Source organism: Chiloscyllium punctatum, chromosome 49 (assembly GCF_047496795.1).
Source record: "Chiloscyllium punctatum isolate Juve2018m chromosome 49, sChiPun1.3, whole genome shotgun sequence".
In the NCBI taxonomy this organism is placed as follows: domain Eukaryota; kingdom Metazoa; phylum Chordata; class Chondrichthyes; order Orectolobiformes; family Hemiscylliidae; genus Chiloscyllium; species Chiloscyllium punctatum.
In genome coordinates this window covers 60,255,546-60,276,934 of record NC_092787.1, presented here as the reverse complement: position 1 = coordinate 60,276,934, position 21,389 = coordinate 60,255,546, and the positions used below count along the sequence as shown (strand labels likewise).

Genomic DNA, 21,389 nt, shown 5'->3' with positions numbered 1-21,389 from the left:
AACATCTCATGTGGACTGAGGCATTTCATTTCAAGCAGTGTCTTCCACATATCCACAACTGCATTAGTGATCCTGGGTATTCTCAACACCCTGCAACTCTCGAGCCAATAGTGGGAATGCAACACTCTGCTCTTCTCCATTCAGTTTTTCCCCTTAAACTGTTGTTAACTTCTAAATCTGGCAGCAGAAAACTTGTTACCACCTCTCCCCAATTCCATTCCCCACCCTCCTCCATGGGTGGGACTCCACATCACTGGCATCAGTGTTGTCTTGGGTTTACTTAAAATTTTAAAATCACCTTGTCCTTGAAGAGTTCTTTGAATGAGTGCATTTTACATCAAGCTTTCAATCACCTTTTATCTTAGTTTATTCAAGGTTTTGCCCATCCTTCAAATGATTGCTTCATAACCTAAGTCAGTAAGAGACAACTTTAATTCTTAGAGGGATGTTAGTACCTGTGGAAAACTGTACTCCATCACCTGTGATCAATCCCTGGAGGAGGAGAAGAAAACCAGGGAGTAAAATATGCTTACAGCACATTCAACATCAGAAACTAATCAAACCTGATTTTAGATTTAATCATAGCAGAAAATATAGAAGCTTCAGCAGGAAATGCAGTGAAAAAAGGTGCAGTCATTATGATCTAGGTGAAGTAAATTAGTGTGAATGTCTAAATTTCAATAATTACTCTTAGTTTTCCAAGTTCTCTCTCTCTGTGTAATTATGCTGCTATTAAGTTCATTTACAGCTGTAGCCATCAGCCGAGTGTAATCTGTTACTCTGGGTAATAAGCTTAATATCATCAGGGGTTAATAAATTTCTGTTTTTAAAATGTACCATTTAGATTTTGTTTGGTTGAATATCCATTTTGAAAGTGCCATTAAAGTGACGACCCCTCTGACAGTCATTAATAATTGATTGGCTCTTCGAGCTTTGGAATAGGTTATAATTATGCATATTTGGCTATGTCAGTTGGGGAATGTTCAGAAATGGCTTGAGATACTGATGGCAGTGTGTAATTAGCTGGTCTTTATTATCTGTAGCAGCATTTATCTGAGAATCCTCAGTGTCATCCTAGGCAAAATGCATTCATGCCAAACTCTAGAATTAATTAACAAAAGGACAACAATCTTCTGGGATTGGATTTTTATTTTAAAAAGTGGGGTTTGGAGAAGCAACATTTTTAAATGATTTCAGTTGCCTCATAATTAAAGGAATATGTAGAGATTTGCAGTCTCTGGTATTGCACTACAAATACAGGGGAGGGCTTTCAAATGTACAAAACAATACTGCTCCTCATGATAAGATGCCATTACTTTACTCCTTCAATCTTTCACAGATACTTGCAACCATGAAAATTAAATCTGCTTCCAGAAGCTCATCTATTTTAGTTCATCATTTTCCTATCAGCTAGCGTGTGATACTATACAGTGAGTGTTATCTTGATTGTGTCAATTGTTTAAAGTTTTAATGGAGAACAATAAATTCAGTTCTGCTGTAAATTTATGGCAGGTCCTTTCTCCACATTTACACTGGAATTCTGCAGCACTAAGAGAGTGCTGAGGAAAACGGTGAAGTTCTCAGGCTTAATAATGTTAGCTGGAGTTTCCTTTCTGATAACAGGAAGTGTGGCGAACATTGCACAATTGCGATACACAAGACCGATACCTCAAACTCTTACCCTGCTTTCTCTCCGTGTCTTTTGTTACAACCAATTGAGGAGGGGTCATGACTCCCTTCTGTTTTTAATCACCTCTCAGTCAATAGCAACAAATATCATTTTTATTTTATTCCATTTTAGTACAGAGCCAACATATTTCAATTAAGACTTTAAGGATTTTTCAAAATTCATTTGTGGGATGTGAGTGTCGCTGGTTAGCCAACTTTTACTGTCTGTCCCTACTTACCCTTTGAGAAGATGGTGGGGTGAGCTGCCTTCTTGAACTGCTTCAGTCCACATGATGCGGGTTGACCCACAATATACTTAGAGAGGGAATTCCAGGATTTTGACCCAGAAACTATGAAGGAACAAAGATATATTTCCAAATCAGAATGGTGAGTAGCTTGGAGGGGATCATGCAGGTGGTGGTGTTCCCATATATCTGCTTCCGTTATCCTTCTAGGTGGAAGTGGCCATGGGTTTGGAAAGTGCTGTCAGGATCTTGGGTGAATTTCTGCAGTGCATCTTGTAGATAGTACACACTGATGCTATTGGGATACAGTGGTGGAGGGAGTGGATGCTTGTGAATGTAGCCCCAATCAAGCGGGCTGCTTTGTCCTGGATGGTGTCAAGCTTCTTGAGTGTTGTTTGAGCTGCACCCATTTAGGGAAATGGAGAGTTTTTTTATCACACTCCTGGCTTGTGCCTTGTAGATGATGGACAGGCTTTGGGGAGTCAGGAGTTTTTTGGGGAGTTACTCACTGCAGGAATCCTAGCGTCTGACCTGCTGTTGTAGTCATTGTGTTTATGTGGTGAGTCCAGCTGAGTTTCTGGTCAATGGTAAACCCCCAGGAAGTTGATGGTGAGGGATTCAGTGATGGTAACAGCATTGAATGTGAAAGTGCAGAGGATATATTGTCTTTATTGGTGATGGTCATATTCGGGCTTTTGTGTGACACAAATGTTATTTGCCACTTGTCATCCCAAGCCTGGATATTGTCTAGATCTTGATCCATTTAAACACTGTATCTGAGGAGTCGTAATGAAGCTAACCATTGTGTAATCATCAGCGAACACCTTCACTTTGGACCTTATGATTAATGAAGCAGCTGAAGATGGTTGGGCCTAGGAAACTACCCTGAGGAACTCCTGCAGAGACCTACAACAACCGTGACTATCTTCCTATGTGCCAGGTATGACTCCAACTAGTGCAGAGTTTTCCCCCGATGCCCATTGATTCCAATTTTGCAAGGGCTTCATGATGCCACACTCTGTCGAATGCAGCTTTGGTGTCAAATGCTGTGATTTGCCCCTCACCTCTGGAATTTTGCTTTTTTGTATATGTTTGAACCAAGGCTATAATGAGGTCAGAAGTTTAGTGCCCCTGGCAGAGCTGAAACAGGGTGTGTGGCTGAGCGGGTACTGTTTGATAGTACTGTTGATGACACTTTCCATCACTTTGCCGATGATTGAGAGTATACTGATGGGGTGATAATTGGCTGGGTTGGATTTGACCTATTCTTTATGTATAGGGCATACCATGTCATTGTACATACATGTACAGGATTATTGTTTTTCAGAGTCTCTGAGTTGCCAGAATGAATCCCAAGTCCCAACCACTTAATTTTTGCCCTCTTTCCTCAGGAGTGGTGAAGCTTGTATAGTCTTAATTTCTGAGTTAGTGACAGTAGTTCCTGCAAGCTGCACGAGCTCAGAGGTCCAGCACATGGTGATCGGTGTGCTGATGCCCCTTCTAACATTGACAATACCACACCTTGGAGACCTACAAAGAAGAAAATAAAATTAGCAGGAAGGCTGAACAATGCTGCTCTTCTCAAGTTGCTTTTTTAACAGTATGAAGAGGGACTTGAGAGGAAGTGACAATCTTTCCATATCCTCATTTATTTCAGTCCATGTTACTGTCTCTCGGCTTTATATTGGAAAGCAAGCTACTGAGAGATGGTTGATTTGTATATGTCAAGTCCAGTTCTGCTGTCTTTTCCAGACAGAACACTTTTCAGAAAACCTTTCATCTTAATATGTGAAGTTTTCATGCAAGTGTGGGTAAAACAAAAATGCAAATTCCTTGACATCTTCCTGAGATTCCATGCTTCTTGACAAAAAAATTCAGTAATTCTGCTTTGTTTTGTACATTTGTGCATGTGGCCTGGGTTTGTCAGGTAATCACAATAGCCATTTTAGTTCATTGTCTTTTTTAATACCATCTGTAGTCTATGAAAGTCTGTGTTAAATTCAATCAATGCAACTGGAATATTGATAGTTTATGTGCACTACAATCATAACACTGTGAATTCATTTCAACTGTCCATGGCATGTCATATAGTATTCTTTTGGACTTCTTTGACTGTATTAATGGAGCTGGCTTCATTACAGAAGTGAGGAAAAGAGGCATCAAATGCATTAGGTTTTCAGTCAAAATAGATGTCCTGATAGAGGCCCATTTGCCTTCCATTGGCGAGTGAATCATTCAAGGGTCATAGGCAAAGTATGATTAATTGTTTTCAAATTTCAAGATAAACTTCAGCATCGATTGCCAAAGAGGGTGATGCCATGCCAGATTGGACATGTGACTGAAATAACTCCACAAAGGCCACTATCCCATCACCAAGTCCCCTTTTATTTGCACATGCATAATACATATCACTGACCCAGCTAGCTCAGAGCTGGCTCCTAGAGTGAACAGAGCCCCTGACGCTCCTGTTTATATCTGTCAGCCAGAGCTCCCTGATTGGACCAGATTAATCGCCCCAATCAGGGAACTCATATTCTGTGAGGTCCACCTGGCTGACTCATTACAATCACTGCATGACTACAGGGGCAAAACTACTCTTTAATCCAAAAATGGCATTTCCTCAATGTGGACTGACTTAGTTTAACTTTTTTGTGAATTTCTCTAGGTATCAGGGATTGAATATTTCTCACGTTTTGAACCACGTGTGAGCATCAAACAACGTTGCAAGTCTCAGGAGATATGGTGCAGGAAAAGACTATAAATAGCATCATGGTGCAGTTCAGCTTTGATCTAAAATGAATAGGCACATCACAGTAATGGTGCATTTTAGTTCACTATTTTTATTGAAACATTGTTTATTTTCTTTGAAGACAAACTGATGGCCATGTGATCTTTAAAGATCCAGTTGTTGAATCAATTTGTTCATTAGTCAGTAATTTAGAGAGCTTGGCTCACTGGAGATTTGCTCTGCCCACTTTGAAAAACACACCAATTGCAAAGCTATTATTTGATCCAGAGCTAAGAAATAAACAGTATTGTTAATGAATGTTAACAACACAATTAAAACCATTTAGTGTGCTTGCTTTACAGTGTTTTACCTTTTAATAAAGTGAAAATAAAGACTTTGGGAAACTGTATTAGGTATCATACTTTGCCATTGTATTGCCTTCATTTCATTTCACAAGCCAAAAAAGAGACTCAACATTGAGGTGGCATAATGGCTTATTAAAAGGTAGTGCCTTACTGCGCCAGGGACCCTGGTTCAATTCTATCTTGGGTAACTGAGTTTCCACATTCGCCCCATGTCTGTGTGGTTTCCTCTGGGTGCTCCAGATTCCCCTCTCAGTCCAAAGATGTGCAGGTTACATGGATTTGCCATGTTAAATTACCTATAGTATCCAGGGATGTGCAGTCTAGATGGGTTAACCATGGGAAATGTGGGGTTACAGGGAGAGGTGGTGGGTGGGGGTTGGGTCTGGGTGGGATGGTCTTTGGAAGGTCAGTGTGGACTTGATGGGCCAAATGGCCTCTTTCTGTACTGCAGGGATTCTATGAAATCTATGAAAAGAGTAACTACCTGATTCAAACATAATACGACTATTTAATATTTTAAAATGAAAGACATAAAGGACAGAATCTTCCTGGCCCTTAACCAATGTGGACAGAGGTAGGCAAGTACAAGAATCTAGTGAGAATGGAAAAATATGATTCTCAACATAGAGTAAAATTAACTGAATTTCCTTTTAAGACTTAAAAAGTTAGACAAGATGAGCACTTTATTTATAAGTATTTGCACCTCATTATTGGCTAATCTCATCTCATTCATCCGCATTTTGTATTTCTTCTATGCACTGGTGAGAAAGCAGATGGCACCAATTCCGAGCTTGACTTCAGGTTGATCCCCTGGCAGCTGCTTACTTCTCCAGTCCTCCATTTTAATCTCCATTCATCAACGTTTTATTGCTTTCACCATGGGTAGGAGCCACCTCCATCCTTCAGTCTTGGATGTTGGCATCTGCAAAACCCCAGCCATACCAGATCATTGTGGCCCACAGTGCACTTCAGGAATCCACCACTGCAGTTTGATGCTCACTGACACCTTACACTGAAGTGCTCCCCTCGGGTTGCTCCGTGTGCAGGGCCACACTATTGTGTCATGGCTGTTAGCTCTGTTTCTTGGTGCTTGTTTACAATGGACACTGACAGTATCACTGTTGTTCTTTGCCTTTTAGGTCTTTGGCACTTCATTGAGAACTTACAGACTCACAGCATCTCTGCCTTGACTTGCTTTTTAGCATAGGTAGAAAGCCAGGCAGCTTATCATGACTGCCAACACTGAACAGTCAAGGGGGCAGACATTGCTTTCTAGCATTGTGCTACATCAAGGACACACCCAAAGCATATCGCAGCAGCTTACATGGCAAAAATCATTGTGCTTGCAACAATTGAATAACCATCTGAAAGTCTAAGAAAATAGTCCTTTATGGAGTGTACAGGACTATGGTCAATCAGGGAATGCTGCCATACTCGGTATAGGGGCATTGTCAAATCTCAGCCAGGCAGTTGGCCATAGACAGCTGGTGTGATCAGATTCAAGAAATCTGTGTCAATCTCAGCCAGGGACTGGGCTATAATCAGTCCTCCAGGTCAAACCCAACCAGTCCAACGATTATTGGTATGTCAGTCTGAGGCCTGTATAAATATTTACAAATGTTATGTGAAATTGTATTTACAGTGATGTGTCATCTGTGCTATCTACATGCCTCAGAGCATTTTTGTTTTCCTGCCCTCCCATTGTCAGGCTCAACAATTTAGATGGACAACCCTGGGGATATTTCTGGTCAAAGGACCCAGCATGCTCATTGTGTCATGCCTGAATGTAAGCTCACTCTGCTTGGCTGTATTTCTCAAATGGGTAGAGTCAAGAAAGCACCAGGTATCCCTGCTGTGTCCTGAGAGGAGATTTCTAAAGGAGGGGGAAGGGGAAGGCCTGTGTGTGTGGTCCCTCTTTTGTCTGGGTGTCTGTTAGCGTCACCCTGTCCTCTTGACTGGAATATCCACTTCGAGTGAGATCAGCAGTTCTCATCCCTGTTGTTGAAGCTGACCGCCAGTGGCCAAAGTGTAGGTCTATCTGAACATATGGCAGTCACTGAGCTCTCTGCTGATCTTGGCTTTTCGAGGTGCCCACCCACCTGTCCATTGAGACAGCTTGCCAGAACGAACACAGTACAATTAATGTTGTTGTACTCCTCCATTCCTTAATCCAGTTTATGGAGTATTTCTGACAAACCTGCCTGCTGCTCTCAAGACTGTCTGCGCATTTGCATGAAGTTATTAGATGCTAACATCAGGGGTTCTCTCATGCCTGGGGCTGAATAGTCCTCCCAGTCCTTCAATCTAGGGTATTTCTCCCTCAGGTAAAAACAATGACTGCAGATGCTGGAAAGCAAATACTGGATTAGTGGTGCTGGAAGAGCACAGCAGTTCAGGGATTTCACTGCTCGTTCGATGCTGCCTGAACTGCTGTGCTCTTCCAGCACCACTAATCCAGTATTTCTCCCTCAGCCAGCAAGGAAAGATGCCAGTGATAAGCTCACCACATTGGGATCATGAGTGGAATGTGGATAAGTACTTAGTGAAGAAAACCTCTGAGCTGGTGGAAAGTGCAAGAGGCAACTTTGCTGAGATATCCTCTGATGGGTGTGGGTGTTACTGATGATACAAGAAGAGATACCATGAGTTGTGCAGTCATGGTAGAAGGTTAAGCATACTACGAATACATTCACAATGCTGGTAATGGGAGAGCAGCAAAACACAGCACCATGAAGCTTACTGCATTACCTCAACATACAGGTCTCAGCATTCACATAACAGCAGTCATTGTCTTCTGTAACCATCCCGAGGATCTGATTACAAAGGATGAGGTTGTGAATGTCAACCACACCCTTCCTGGTCCTCTCTATCTGCTTCTGAAATACTTTCATATTGCAATAAGACACAAGGGGGTATTGAGGTAGATGAATATGGATAGCAGAGGTAGTGACAGAGTAGGAAATGCAGAGGGCAGGAGGGGTTGGGGTTGGGGTTGTGGGTGAAGGTGTGGCCGATGAGGTAAGCTGGAGATATTGAGTGAAGATGCAATAGTGAGAGTTGTAGACTATTTGACTTGGTGGGAGTTGAGTTGGGTTGAATGTGAGGCAGCAGGAAGAAGGGTTACTTGCTGAGCTGGGAGGTTCATTTCCAGATGTTTCATCACCCTACTCCTTGAAGCATGGCATTCCAACCGGAACTCTATCAACAAACACATCAAGTTAGACTCCATGTACCACCCCCTAAGAAAAACAACAGGAAATGACATCACCACAGGAAATAACATCTCCAACCCAAAGAAACCCAAACATATAAATAGAAAGCAGGAATAATGTACACTGCTTCGCCTGAGGCCCACTGAAGATGTTACCTGGTAGAGTGACAAAACGTCTGGAAATGTACCTCCCAGCTAGGTGAGCAGTCTACATTCAGAACCTCAACCTGAGCTACAAATCTTCTCAAAACCCGCAGCAGGAAGAAGTTGGTGACACTTACTCTTACAGAATATGGAAGGCCATTAATCTTCCTGCCGTTCTACTGTGCATTTCTCTTGATGTGCAAAAGGGCTGTCTGGGTCCAGGCATGCTGGCTGGCTTTTGTTTTGTAGTGAAACAGAGTGAAAGAGAGCTCATCTGTTCAGCACCCTATCCACCAGCAGCTGAGGTCCCTTTCTCCCAACTATGGCCAGTGCCCTTTCTGAGGCATCTTGAGGAGAGCGGAGCATGGAGACCAGTTCCTGGCTTGTTGAAGTGGTGTGAGGCCATGGTTTAAATGTGACACAGGCAGTGTGAATAGCTCAAGGTCCCGGCAGCAACGAGCACTTGCACCTCTGCTGCTGCACAATCAGCTGACAAAGCACAGTGAAGCTTCAACACACAATGAATGAAGTGAGCAGCAGAAGTTTGTGTGAGAAAAGCTGCCATGAACCAGGATGGTTCTGTGAAACACCCTGAAAATAATCCAGCCAAAAATATGGGAAAATTCAGGCCATATGTTTGAAGCCCATGTGTAACGGTCAGTCCTTGGACAGTGAATACTGAAGAAGAGCATAAATTGTTAAATGGATTTTGACAGTTTTTGTTGGGGAGAGTAGAGATTCAACATTGCTTTTAGCTGTTGCCGTTAATGTATTAGTTCACCTAAATTCACAGAATGACAACCAATTTAAAACTTTTTCATAATTCATCTTTTGAAGTTACATATCTACAACAAACAGCATTTCCAATTCTGAAGAAGAGTCAATGGACTCAAAACATTAACGCTGCTTTCTCAATAGACCTGCTGAGTTTCTCTAAAAATTTCTGTCTTTGTTTCAGATCTCAAGCATTTGCAGTTCTTTGTTTTATATTATTATTTTTCCAGTCATGTGTTGGATGTATCCAATTGCAGAAACATCTAGAATCAAACATTTTTGATAAAGAATACCTATATAGAAATGAAGAGGCATCTGATGTCCAATAGAATGAGATGAACACATTACATAACAAACTGTAAAAGATCCACTTTGCTGAGATTTGAGGGACAAGTTCAATGAAAGTCACCCACAAAGATTTTGTGATCTCGGTGGAGATTTTGCCACTTCCAACATCAAACTTCATTCCGTCATCAGCCAATGGCAGCTCAGACATCCAGCAGACATGTGGAATCAGATTTTTACCAATCTGTTTGTATTAGAACGGGTCAGAGTGGTTCAGTGATTATGGCTATACAGCAGGCTATATATTGACTTAATCTGTTGAATTGATGTCAGTGAATTCTAATATTAAACAAACTGAGACACATGGAGGGCTCTTATGCACAGATGTTGTGTCACTACCTCTGGGCTCAGGATGTCTAGGTTCAAGTCCCATTTGCCATGGAATTCTGACATAGCACGTCACAACCTATTGATTAAAATAACTGAACAACTTCAGCTTCTTGATACCCAGTGTGTAGCAGTCTATTTTTCCAATACTGTAACTGTGTCAGTTTGTGTCATTCAGCAGGTTATGGGTTTTACATTCCAGGACTCAAGCCTGGAAACTAGACAAACAGTTCAACACAGGGAAGAGCTACATAGCCAGTGTTGCTAGCCTTTTTAATGAAATGTTACTCTTCAAAGAGTATCACAGTAGTGTAAGTGTAACTGTTTGACAACGAGACAAGTATCATTGCGTTTGTGTTTTGTAGAACTTGATTGTGGTAGTCAGTTATAAATACATGTTATATTACTTGAAAATGATTTCTGAAAGTAAGATCTGTGGAGTTTGCAGCGACCGTAAGTGTGATTTCAAGTACTGTGCCTTGTTACTAAATCTTGGTTTTTTTTGTGTGTTCCCCACACAGTATCAGGTGAGGCAATCTGTGACCAGTGCAAGCCTGGATATTTTGGCTCCAACTGTGAGGAGTGTGCTGACGGGTACTACAATTCAGACAGCATCTGTGTGAAGTGTGAATGCAACAACAACATAGATTTACAGAGCAAACAACCAATCTGTGACTCTGAGTCCGGGCGGTGCCTCAGCTGCACATTAAATACAACAGGCTTTCACTGTGAGAAATGTGCGGAAGGATACACAGGAGATCCTGTGGCAGGAAGCTGCCAAATAGGTGAGCACACAGTTTAATAACTGAATAGTACTTAAGAGCAAGAGCATATCAATAGATTCGTGCTTAGAGGTTCAGGTGCAGTCCAGATGAGTTCCTTGACCCCATTGTCTGTCAATGTTGTGTGTATAGCAAAACAGCTGGGTAGATATTTGGTTATTTTCAGTCCATTTGGGAGATGGGGATTAAGAATTCCTACAATAGCACAGCTCCACTGATGCTACAATGGTGGGGTTGCCATGTTAATCATGGTACCAAGCATTGGTATTCATTGTGCTGTGTCATCATAGGCCATTCACACGTTTAATAATTATGTCTAAACTCACATTGTCTCCAATGAATCCTAACCTTCTTTTCAGTGATTGTTTGACAGGACACCTCACACTTGCTGATTCATAATGAGATCCTTGGAGTCTGTGCGGAAGCTTAATTTGTAAAGATTTGTATGCATCGGTCAATAAGTAAACAAATCCTCCGCAAGGAGCTAATGAGCATCACTTTAAATACATTTTCTGCCATTCATATGCAGAGTTTGATCTCAGACTGCTATGTTGTCCCCTCGAATTATTAAAAATACTTGACATCAGCAAGCCATTCTACAAAAATATCTGAAAGGCTATTATTCTCAGAGCCACTATGGCTGCATATTGATTCAGACCATATTTTAAAAATCTTAAAATGTTTTAGGAGTTGCATTTTATTTTGCATTATACAGTAGTTTTGATTAGACCAGCAGTACTAGAGACAACAAGGAGATTGCTGAGCCATACTGACAACCCTGCTGGAGTAGAGTGGTGCTGGAAAAGCACAGCAGTTCAGGCAGCATCTGAGGAGCAGGAAAATCGACGTTTCGGGCAAAAGCCCTTCAACAGGAAGACAAACCTGCTGTATGGCTGCAACTAGATCTAGGTAAAAGCCCTCCTCTCATTTATCTCTCCACCCTTCAGGCACTCTGCTTGTATTTCTGATGAAGGGCTTTTGCCCGAAACGTTGAATTTCCTGCTCCTTGGATGCTGCCTGAACTGCTGTGCTTTTCCAGCACCACTCTATTCCAGAATCCTGCAACTAGATCTAGTTCCCTCCCCACCCCTTTCCGCCTTCTGCAAAGACCATTCCCTCCGTGACTACCTGGTCAGGTCCACACCCCGCTACGACCCACCCTCCCATTCTGGCACTTTCCCCTGCCACCGCAGGAACTGTAAAACCTGTGCCCACACCTCCTCCCTCACCTCTATCCAAGGCCCTAAAGGAGCCTTCCACATCCATCAAAGTTTCACCTGCACATCCACCAATATGATTTATTGTATCCGTTGCTCCCGATGTGGTCTCCTCTACATTGGGGAGACTGGGCGCCTCCTAGCAGAGCGCTTTAGGGAACATCTCCGAGACACCCGCACCAATCAACCAAACCGCCCCGTGGCCCAACATTTCAACTCCCCCTCCCACTCTGCCGAGGACATGGAGGTCCTGGGCCTCCTTCACCGCCGCTCCCTCACCACCAGACGCCTGGAGGAAGAACGCCTCATCTTCCGCCTCAGAACACTTCAACTCCAGGGCATCAATGTGGACTTCAACAGCTTCCTCATTTCCCCTTCCCCCACCTCATCCTAGTTTCAAACTTCCAGCTCAGTTACTGTCTCCTTGACTTGTCCGACCTGCCTATCTTCTTTTCCACCTATCCACTCCACCCTCTCCTCCTTGACCTATCACCTTCATCTCCTCCCCCACTCACCCATTGTACTCTATGCTACTCTCTCCCCACCCCCACCCTCCTCTAGCTTATCTCTCCACGCTTCAGGCTCCCTGCCTTTATTCCTGATGAAGGGCTTTTGCCCGAAACGTCGATTTCGCTGCTCGTTGGATGCTGCCTGAACTGCTGTGCTCTTCCAGCACCACTAATCCAGTATTTGGTTTTCAGCATCTGCAGTCATTGTTTTTACCTAGTCAGATTAAGGGCATTTAACAATCAAATGCCACATTTTAGCTTAATATCTTTCAACTTACTCCAGATGTTCTGCTAACCCAATCCTTCCCTCTCTCCATGCTAAAATAAAACTGAGATTACACTGAAAAACTTAAAAAGAAATGATGCAGCATAGAATCACCATGTCAGTGTGGGCCCTTTGGAAATGGTATTCATTAGTCCCACTCACTTTCCTTTTCCCCGTAGCACTACAAAATATTCCCTTCAAGTATTTATTCAATTCCCTTTTTCAATGTTATTATTAAATTAGCTTTCGGATAGTGCATTCCAACAAAAACCCTACTTTTGTAAAAAAAAATCTTTCCCTTCTGTTCCATCTGGGTCTTTTGCCACAAACCTCAGGATTAATGCACACTGTTCAATGGATGAAAAAATAACTTTTATCTACAAAGTATCAATGAAGCAACAGATCTGTACACTAGTTGAATAGTTAGGTTACCCATTAATAGGACAGAGCAGGTCAAATCAATGCATTTATTTTGTAATACTACAGTCCAGTGGAAAAAATATTGTCACCTGGTTTGGTATGACCAATACTTATGGAAACTCTGGACAAGGAAAGGAGTAATTCAGTTTACTTCATCAAACTTGATCATTTTCCCCCATCCAAAATTCATCTCTGCATTCTTTGCTCAGGAGGACAATGCAGGAGGAAAAGGCTGCAAGGATGACAATGCCTGCTCCATTGTTATGTCTCCAGCATCAGCTCACTTCTCAGTTTTCACAAGCATAGTTCAATTTTTTGATAATTTTCCAGCAAGGAGGCAGATGGTGTACAGACTGGAGGGTGGGAATTTAAAAGAGATAGTTGAAGGCTCATTGCTGAATAGAGCCAAAATTGACAAAAACTTGTGTAACTTATTTCCGTTTTAACATCCAGTTATCTTTCACTAGCTGTTAGATTTTAGGTGAAGCATGACAGTAGTTTCATATAGTTCTAAAAGATATTAGATGTTTTCTTGAAAGTTATTAATTTCAATGTTCCATCGTGATACACCCTAAAGCTTTAACAAACAGTAATGAGTTATACACTTCATTAAAATCAAACCAAAATTCAATATCAAATCTATTATCCACTTGACAGAGCTATATATAAGAAATGGCAAGCTGAAGCTAAGTTTCCACTTTGTTAAATAAATATTTGGGTTGGTAATTACTGTAAAAGGATTTTCATGGTCTGAAATGATCATTACCTTTGAATCAATTTTACATCATTGAACCTTTTGCAACAATGTGTAACCTTTCAGAACAATGTCTGATTTTACTGCAGTTGAAAAGATGCTGAAATGGCACCACCTGCTGGACATTCACCATTTTAATAAATAAGTGAGTGAAATAAGCTGCTGAACTCAGCATAGATGTACCTAAATAAAGACTCTTGTGGCACAGTGGTAGTGCCCCTACACCAAGCCAGGATATCTGGGATTTAGTCCCACCTGAACTAACATCTCTGAACAGGTTGAATAGGAAAATATCTAGAACGAGATCTACACGGCTGGGGTATGGTCAAGCAAGGACTCTTGTGGAACAGTAGTGTCCCTAGAAGGCCTGTTTTCAAGTCTCACTTGCTCCAGACGTGTATTTTAATATGCATGAACAGGCTGATTAAAAAGTATCGTTATCCAACTATGCTAACTGGTCTCAGGTATTTTGCATTTTAATGTGCACATAATCCGAGCTATAGAATGAAGTGACAAGCATTTGATATTTTAAGAACAATGCAATCAATATTTTATGAAGTGTTGTGCTTTGAAATGCACATTAATTATTCAAAACAAATAGCTAACTGACTCAATCCATTGTACAACCTGCCAATTCATGATTTTATAAACACTGTAGACTCCAACATTGGCAAGGGTTGTTACAGAAACATGGACAATTTTGTTACAATGGAATAATGTTAACAAGCAGCTGAAGACATTTTACTAATCCCAGTTGCTAGTCAACTAATGTATGCTGCTCCTCTTTGTTAGTTTCAAGTGGCTTTAATGAGCATAAGGATAGATATACTTTAATTTCTCTTAGAAAAAATTGGTTTCTGTTCAAGGCATTAAACTCAATTAGTTATATACTGGATTAGTGGTGCTGGAAGAGCACAGCAGTTCAGGCAGCATCCAACGAGCAGCGAAATCCTATATACATATTAAAAATAAATGAGAGAGAATCCTTATTTAGCTCCCTGTTTGGACTTTGATTTGAAGTGGGGGAGAGAGAGGGTTAATGCTACTCTGTACTTATAGCATGAAATTCCATAATTCGTTTTGATATGATACATTAGGAAGAGGTGGGGACAAGCAAAGGAGTTTATTTATTCGTGTGGAAAGTATTTTCTGTTATGAATGGAATTGAGGTCTATTGCTGGCACTACCTTTCTTTGGAAATCTCTTTTGCAAATACAGAGCCTAGTCATTGGTGTGTAATAGGAGAGTTTACCTCCACAGTTGCATTACAGCATCTGAAGATGACAAGATGGTTGCATTCCAGTCCTCAGAAATTAAACAGCAGCTGGTCACTGAAGCATCAAAACAGAATTTGGCTTTGATTAGAACTACAAAATCGTTACAAAGAAATGGGAGTTGCTTTTCTGCAGAGGATATACTCAGTCCTATGATACAATAAATATTTGTAGTGTATGGGATATAAAATTGATACATTCTTCTGCCTTGTGTTAACCCTTTTCCTTCCATCTCCAGAAATAACCATGATGCCGACAACAGCCTCCACCCCAATAATTACTACTGCAAGTACCAGCACAACAATCTCCCCGTCAACTTCAGTCACAAACAATACATTCAGTGCAAAGATTCAGACGTTCCTGTCACCTTTATTGAGCACACCTCAGAGCACAGTGAGCACGGCTGAACCAGTGACACCTGAAATATCATGGACTCAGTTTAACATCGCGGTACTGGTGGTTATTATTGCTGTGGTCGTCCTGCTGATGGGTTTTGTGGCTGGTGTCTACATTTACCGAGAGTACCGAAACCGGAAGCTAAATGCTCCTTTCTGGACCATAGAACTGAAGGAGGACAACATAAGCTTCAGCAGTTACCATGACAGCATCCCCAATGCTGATGTTTCAGGATTGCTTGAGGATGATGTAACTGAAGTGGTCCCGAACGGACAGCTGTCTCTTTCAACGCCAATGAACTCATACAAGATATAAAATCTAAATTAACTGAAAATATAGGATCGGAGAAAGGACAATTAAATGGGCTGAGCAGCCAAATTGCTCTATAAAACAATCAAATTACAAATGCAACATAGTTATGGTGTAAAGCTGTCTGCTTCCTTGAACTGAACTGATATTTGAGACAAGTCAAGAGCCTATGAAACAGATAGAAATTACATCTTGTTTATTCCATTCACCAGTGTAAAACACCCCAAAGAAGTTTCTATTTTTGTACAAATCTAACATGCAATGAAGTTTAGGATTAAGTTCTCTTTCGATATGGAGAAGGTGGATGATTATTTAATAGACTTGTCCTACACAAAAGGAACATAGCAGTATTGTGCATCACAGTGTGACAGAAAGACTTCTGCTGCTGAGAGATTGGGGTATTAGTTTTATACAAGATGACTGAATTATTCATCAAGGACTAGATGAAAAACTCTTGGACTCTAGCTTTTAAGCTGCAGACATTTACAAATGGTTGCCAAGGGACAAAGGCAATAATCAAGTGAGGGCCAATATGTTTCCAATGGAGATTGCATTGGTACAGCTGTCAATGTCACATGTGTAGTCTGGTCACTTATCTCACAAGGTAGCGCTGTCTGTCAGCATTATATCCTCGTGACCGTTCCTGAACTTACTGCAAAAAGCTGAATGAACAGTCACTTCTTAACGTCTGGTCACATCTGCCATATGCAAGCTCATATCTAATTGTATCAAACTGGCTGCTTATTGTAAATTCTTATGGTGCAGTCATGAACCAACTGATAAACTACAGCCTTAAAGGGCCCTCTACTTGAGAATTATAAGCACATATAGGACCGGAGAATGGTTTAGTGCAATTGCAAATTTCTGCAAAGTACATTAAGAACACAAGCTAATCTCACTAATGATTTCTTTAATTTGACATAAGAAGAGGACCATTAACAACCTGCAGCACTCTATCCAATTCCATGTAACTAGATTTGCTAACAGTCTTAATTCAAAAAGTAAAGTTCTGGTTGGGGTGCAGAGAAAGTCATGAGCCAGTGAATCTGGATCAGTTTGCCAGTCTAGCACCAACAAAACTGCAGCAAGAAGAAATGATAGACTCTCTTACCTGAAGTTATACTATTTTGAGTTTGTAGTTCTTCAGAATGAATGGTGAAAAGCAATAACAAGCTGAGGGACCACTTGTTAACTGAGAGGCTGCCATTTTATAGGAATTTGATTTTCTTCCTGTATAGATTCAGCAGTGTCCACTTTGTCACTACAGCAGACCCAGAACATGCCTCAGTCAATGGAGCTTTCCCATTCCAACGTCATGCATTTTAACTGCATGTAGTTACTGCATCTCATTCATGGATCCTTTGGAAATGGGAGGCCTGAGATTTGACAACACAAACTCCGACCTAGACTTAAGTGTCATTATTAGTCAGAGGTTCAGTATCAATGAAGGACAAGAGGTTAAAATTGAAGTACTCTTTGATCTTTTCCTGTGATGTAGATGTTTCAAGCTAATACTTTCCGTGGTCTTCTTTGATATCAGTCAAGTCATTTCTTTGTTTAATTTTAAAAATGAATTTACCTCAACACAACCATTTGTCTGGTACTTAAACTCATATAATTCTTCAATTAAACACACTTACATATTTGATGGCTCCATCAGCGAAACCATTTACTTCTATCACACAGGACATCTCCTGCCTTTACTCTTATTATATTGTCAAAGTCCTTTTGTGCTTGTCACATTAAGGCTAAAATTCTGCTTGGAAACTTCAGGACAAGAAATTCTAGAAAAGCTGTACATACATCACCTCCTGCCTTCACTTGCTCTGATGACATTAACTCAATCTTGACCAGATATCCAGATTCTTTTGTGGCCTTGCTGTATGTTGTTTCTACTGTCATTTTCACTGCCATAGAATGATACAGCAAAGTAGCTTAGCATTCAGCTCACTGTACTTGCAAAGAGAGCCACCATTTGTCTCTCTTCTCAATCCTAGCCCAGCCTAATGACCCTTCTGCCATTATTTCTTCTTATTCTATCCAAGCCCGTCCTGATTTGGAATTCTAACCAAATCTCCCCTTGAACTTTTTTGTTCAGTGGAAAACAACCCATTTCTCTAGTTTGTCCAGGTAAGTGAGGTCTTTCATCCTGATATCATTGTAGTGAATCACCTCTAGATTATAACCCTTGACATATCTCCCAAAATGTGCTGTTATGTAATTATTAGTTATAAGGCAATTAAGAATTTCATGAACAAATTTGTACAGCTTTTTATCAGCAAGCATACACCCTCTGCTGTTTTAACTTTGGCTCAAGTTGAATCCCACACCTTCTCTTTAATCCATAGTTATGAATGGCAAGCTAGGCCTTCACACTCTTGCAGTGATTTCCAAGCAATGGAAATGGAAAACGAAGATGCTTTCAGATTTCATGTAAATATCTATGCAGTTGCCCAACAAGTTTTCACGTGTAACATTTGTTAACCAATCAAGTTTGATCACGAAACACAAAAAAGTCCAACTTAGGAACAGATACATATATTGTAAAAGATATTCTGAAGTAACAGTATTGGACAGATATTATTCAGATCCTCAACACACGGGAATGTAGGCAAAATATATTCTCTTCAGTGTTCATAAATATGAAGCTGCATGTAACAGTTGCTCAAGGGTTAGAATACATTCAATATGCCTTAGTTTCAATGTTTTGCGGACTGTTACATTTATAATAGTTCAGTCTTCAGCCCTGAAGGTGTACAGTTATGTGATAAACAGGTTCATTATCCATTTGTGTTGAAGCCATTTGATTAGTTTCTTTAAAAAAAATCTTAAATGGTTCCAGATAGAGGGAAGTATAACCAGTTAGAGCAGGTTAAGCACTTGCTTTCATTGTACAGTAAATCATGCAAACTGATTGCTACAAGGCACGTTTATGAAATAAGGTAACAAAATTTGTAAATACTTGTATTTAGAAAGTATGTGGGTTTAAAGATGTTTATTGACCGAGGACATACTTCTTTCTTTGAATGTTAAGTGTTTGTATTTAAATGTATAAAAAATATAAAACCTTTAAAATGATGCTGGCTTTTCAACACTAATTTAACATGATGCTAAGTTTCACCGAAAGTTAGTGGTAACATACGTTTCCGAAGGTTGATACTGGAGGAGATGCTGCCTCCAATTCTGCAATAGCAACCAGTAAGAAGCAGTGGGAGTAATACAGCTACTAACTTGTAAACCAGTTAATTCCAGATCCACTTCTACAATACATCATTTTGTGAATCAAGTGGTAATTTTTAAAAAATCTCTAATAATTGCTGATTTTTATTTTGTCGTGTGGAATCAAAGGGCTACACTGCTATCTGATCAATTGCTTTGGAAGACTGTTAAGACATTGATGTACAGAACAATGCATAATAATACAATATTTCATTGATATCTTCATTTATGACTGCTATTTAAATGAAAATGATTACACCTGGACAGTTATACTGAAGTAAAAACATTCCGGAGAAACTCAGCAGGTCTGGTAGCTTTAGTGGAGAGAGAAAAACAGAGTGAATTTTTCAAATCAATTATTCTTCCTAAAAACTGTTCAACAGATGAGTCACTTTTGACCTGAAATGCGTATAACTATCCAGGCATTACCATTTTCATTTAGATATGTATGGCTTGTTCTGTTTATTAATGTCATTTTATGTTTCAGAAATGGAAGTTAATCAATGAGAGTTTAAACAGAGAGGTTCCATAAAAATCATTATGTGGGGAATAGTTGAGTATCTCCAGAATTTTGGTTTTATGGGGGGGTATAGGATTGCTCTCTGAGCTGTAGGTTTGATATCCAGACATTTCATTACCTGGCTAGGTAACATCATCAGTGGTGACGTCCAAGTAAAGCCTTCTCTTCACTTGGAGGTCGCCACTGATGATGTTACCTAGCCAGGTAATGAAACGCCTGGATATCAAACCTACAGCTCAGAGAGTAAACCTACACCCTAAACCTCAACCTGAGCTACAAACCTTCACAAACCTTGCATTTTGGGTTTATTTCAGATTTTCTGAAGCCTGTGTTGTCAAGATACAGAGGCAATATTTCTAGCCTCAGAACTATGAGTGCATCTCCTGACCATGTTAGTCAAGCTGTCATTGGTAATTGTCAAAAATCTGAACTTATATTAAAACATGTAGATCTGTGTTTGATATTGGTACAATTAAATTGACTTACTTACTCCTCATTTATCTGCAATAACTGTTCTTACAGAGTAACTTTGCAATATGATGCATAGTCATAGGTGGAGTAAACAAAAAAATGAAAAGACGGCAATAGATACACAATGCTTCCTGCCCGTGCCCCAACCACCTACCACACTGCCCCATAACTCAAATCATTACTAAAAAATCCTGTGGATGGACACACAATCACAGGAATTTAATTCCCAGCACTTATATTGTTTTGTATTTCCTTATTCTTTCTTGTAATTACCAACATAGTGAAAGATGACCAGCAAATAAAAAAGGTTTAAACAAAGTTGTGTTTTTTTCTGGGTTTTTTTGTTCATCATTATCAGGATTCTCTCAATGTGACAAAAATGGCAGAGCAAAGAAGCAGTATCTTTATTGAAAATGAAAACTGAACTATTGGAAGCCATGTATATGAATCCCTCACAGTCAAGTTAGAGTTTACCCATTTTTAGTAATGTCTTATTCCTTACTGTTAGTCACTATTGAATCGTTGTCACTATAGAAGTTTAATAAATGCATCGTGTACAATGGTATGGGGTGGAGAAAATCAAAGCCAAGCTATTTCTGTGAAATGTAAAATATCAGCTATCATGTCCTTCTTTTTCCGTGGAACCTAAATCAGTGAAGGCAGGGCCAGGGAGAGAAACCACAGGCTGGTGCTTCATAGATTCATGCAGCACAGAAAGGGCTTCAGCTATCGAGTCTTGTCCAGTGGTATGCTAAGAGTGCACTAAGCCCAATTTCCTGCACTGGTCCCTTGAGTATTCTGATAATTGAAGAACTCATCTGAATTTTTTTTTAAAGGTTGTAAGGTTTCCAGCCTCCACCACCTTCCTAAGGATTATTCCAGATTCCCACTACTTTCTGAGTGAAAAAACTTTCCCAAATCCCCTCTGAATTTCCTGCCCCTTAACCTAAAACTATGCCCTCTCGCGATTAACCCCTCAATCAAGGGGAACAGCTGTTCTCTATTCACCCTATCCATGCCTCTAATAATCTTAAGCACCTTAGTCATGTCCTCCTGAGTCTTCTCTGCTATGAAGAAAACAATCCAAGCCTATCCAACTTTTCCTTCTAGCTCCATTTCTCTACCCTGGGCAACATCCTGGTGAACTGCCTCTGTACCATCACTGGTTCTATCATATCCATCCTGTAATGAGGTGACCAGAAGCACACACACTACTCCAATTGTGGCCTGACCAACGCTCTGTACAACTCCAAATTCATCTGTTTCTCCACCCTTTATTCTCTACTCATCATCTCCCTCAATCACAATGTTATCTTTTCCCTCTTCAAGAAGGATTCAGGGAATACATCCCTCGCACTTTCCCTCTCTTCTTCCTTTTCCCACTTTCCCTCTCTCTCTCTCTCCCCATCTCCCTCTCTCCTTCACACTTTCCCTCTCTCCCTCCCC

General features: G+C 40.5%; 1 protein-coding gene across 1 annotated transcript in view; it reads left to right on the top strand.

Annotated features, from left to right (window-relative positions):
* The window catches only part of LOC140469240 (multiple epidermal growth factor-like domains protein 9), a 329,117-nt gene extending 308,873 nt beyond the window's left edge, over positions 1-20,244 (top strand). Inside the window, exons 5-6 of the mRNA XM_072565576.1 lie at positions 10,329-10,592; positions 15,267-20,244. Coding sequence (XP_072421677.1) covers positions 10,329-10,592; positions 15,267-15,739 — 737 coding nt within the window. The 3' untranslated portion in view covers positions 15,740-20,244. The remainder of the gene's footprint in view (positions 1-10,328; positions 10,593-15,266) is intronic.
* The last annotated feature ends 1,145 nt before the right edge of the window (positions 20,245-21,389 follow it).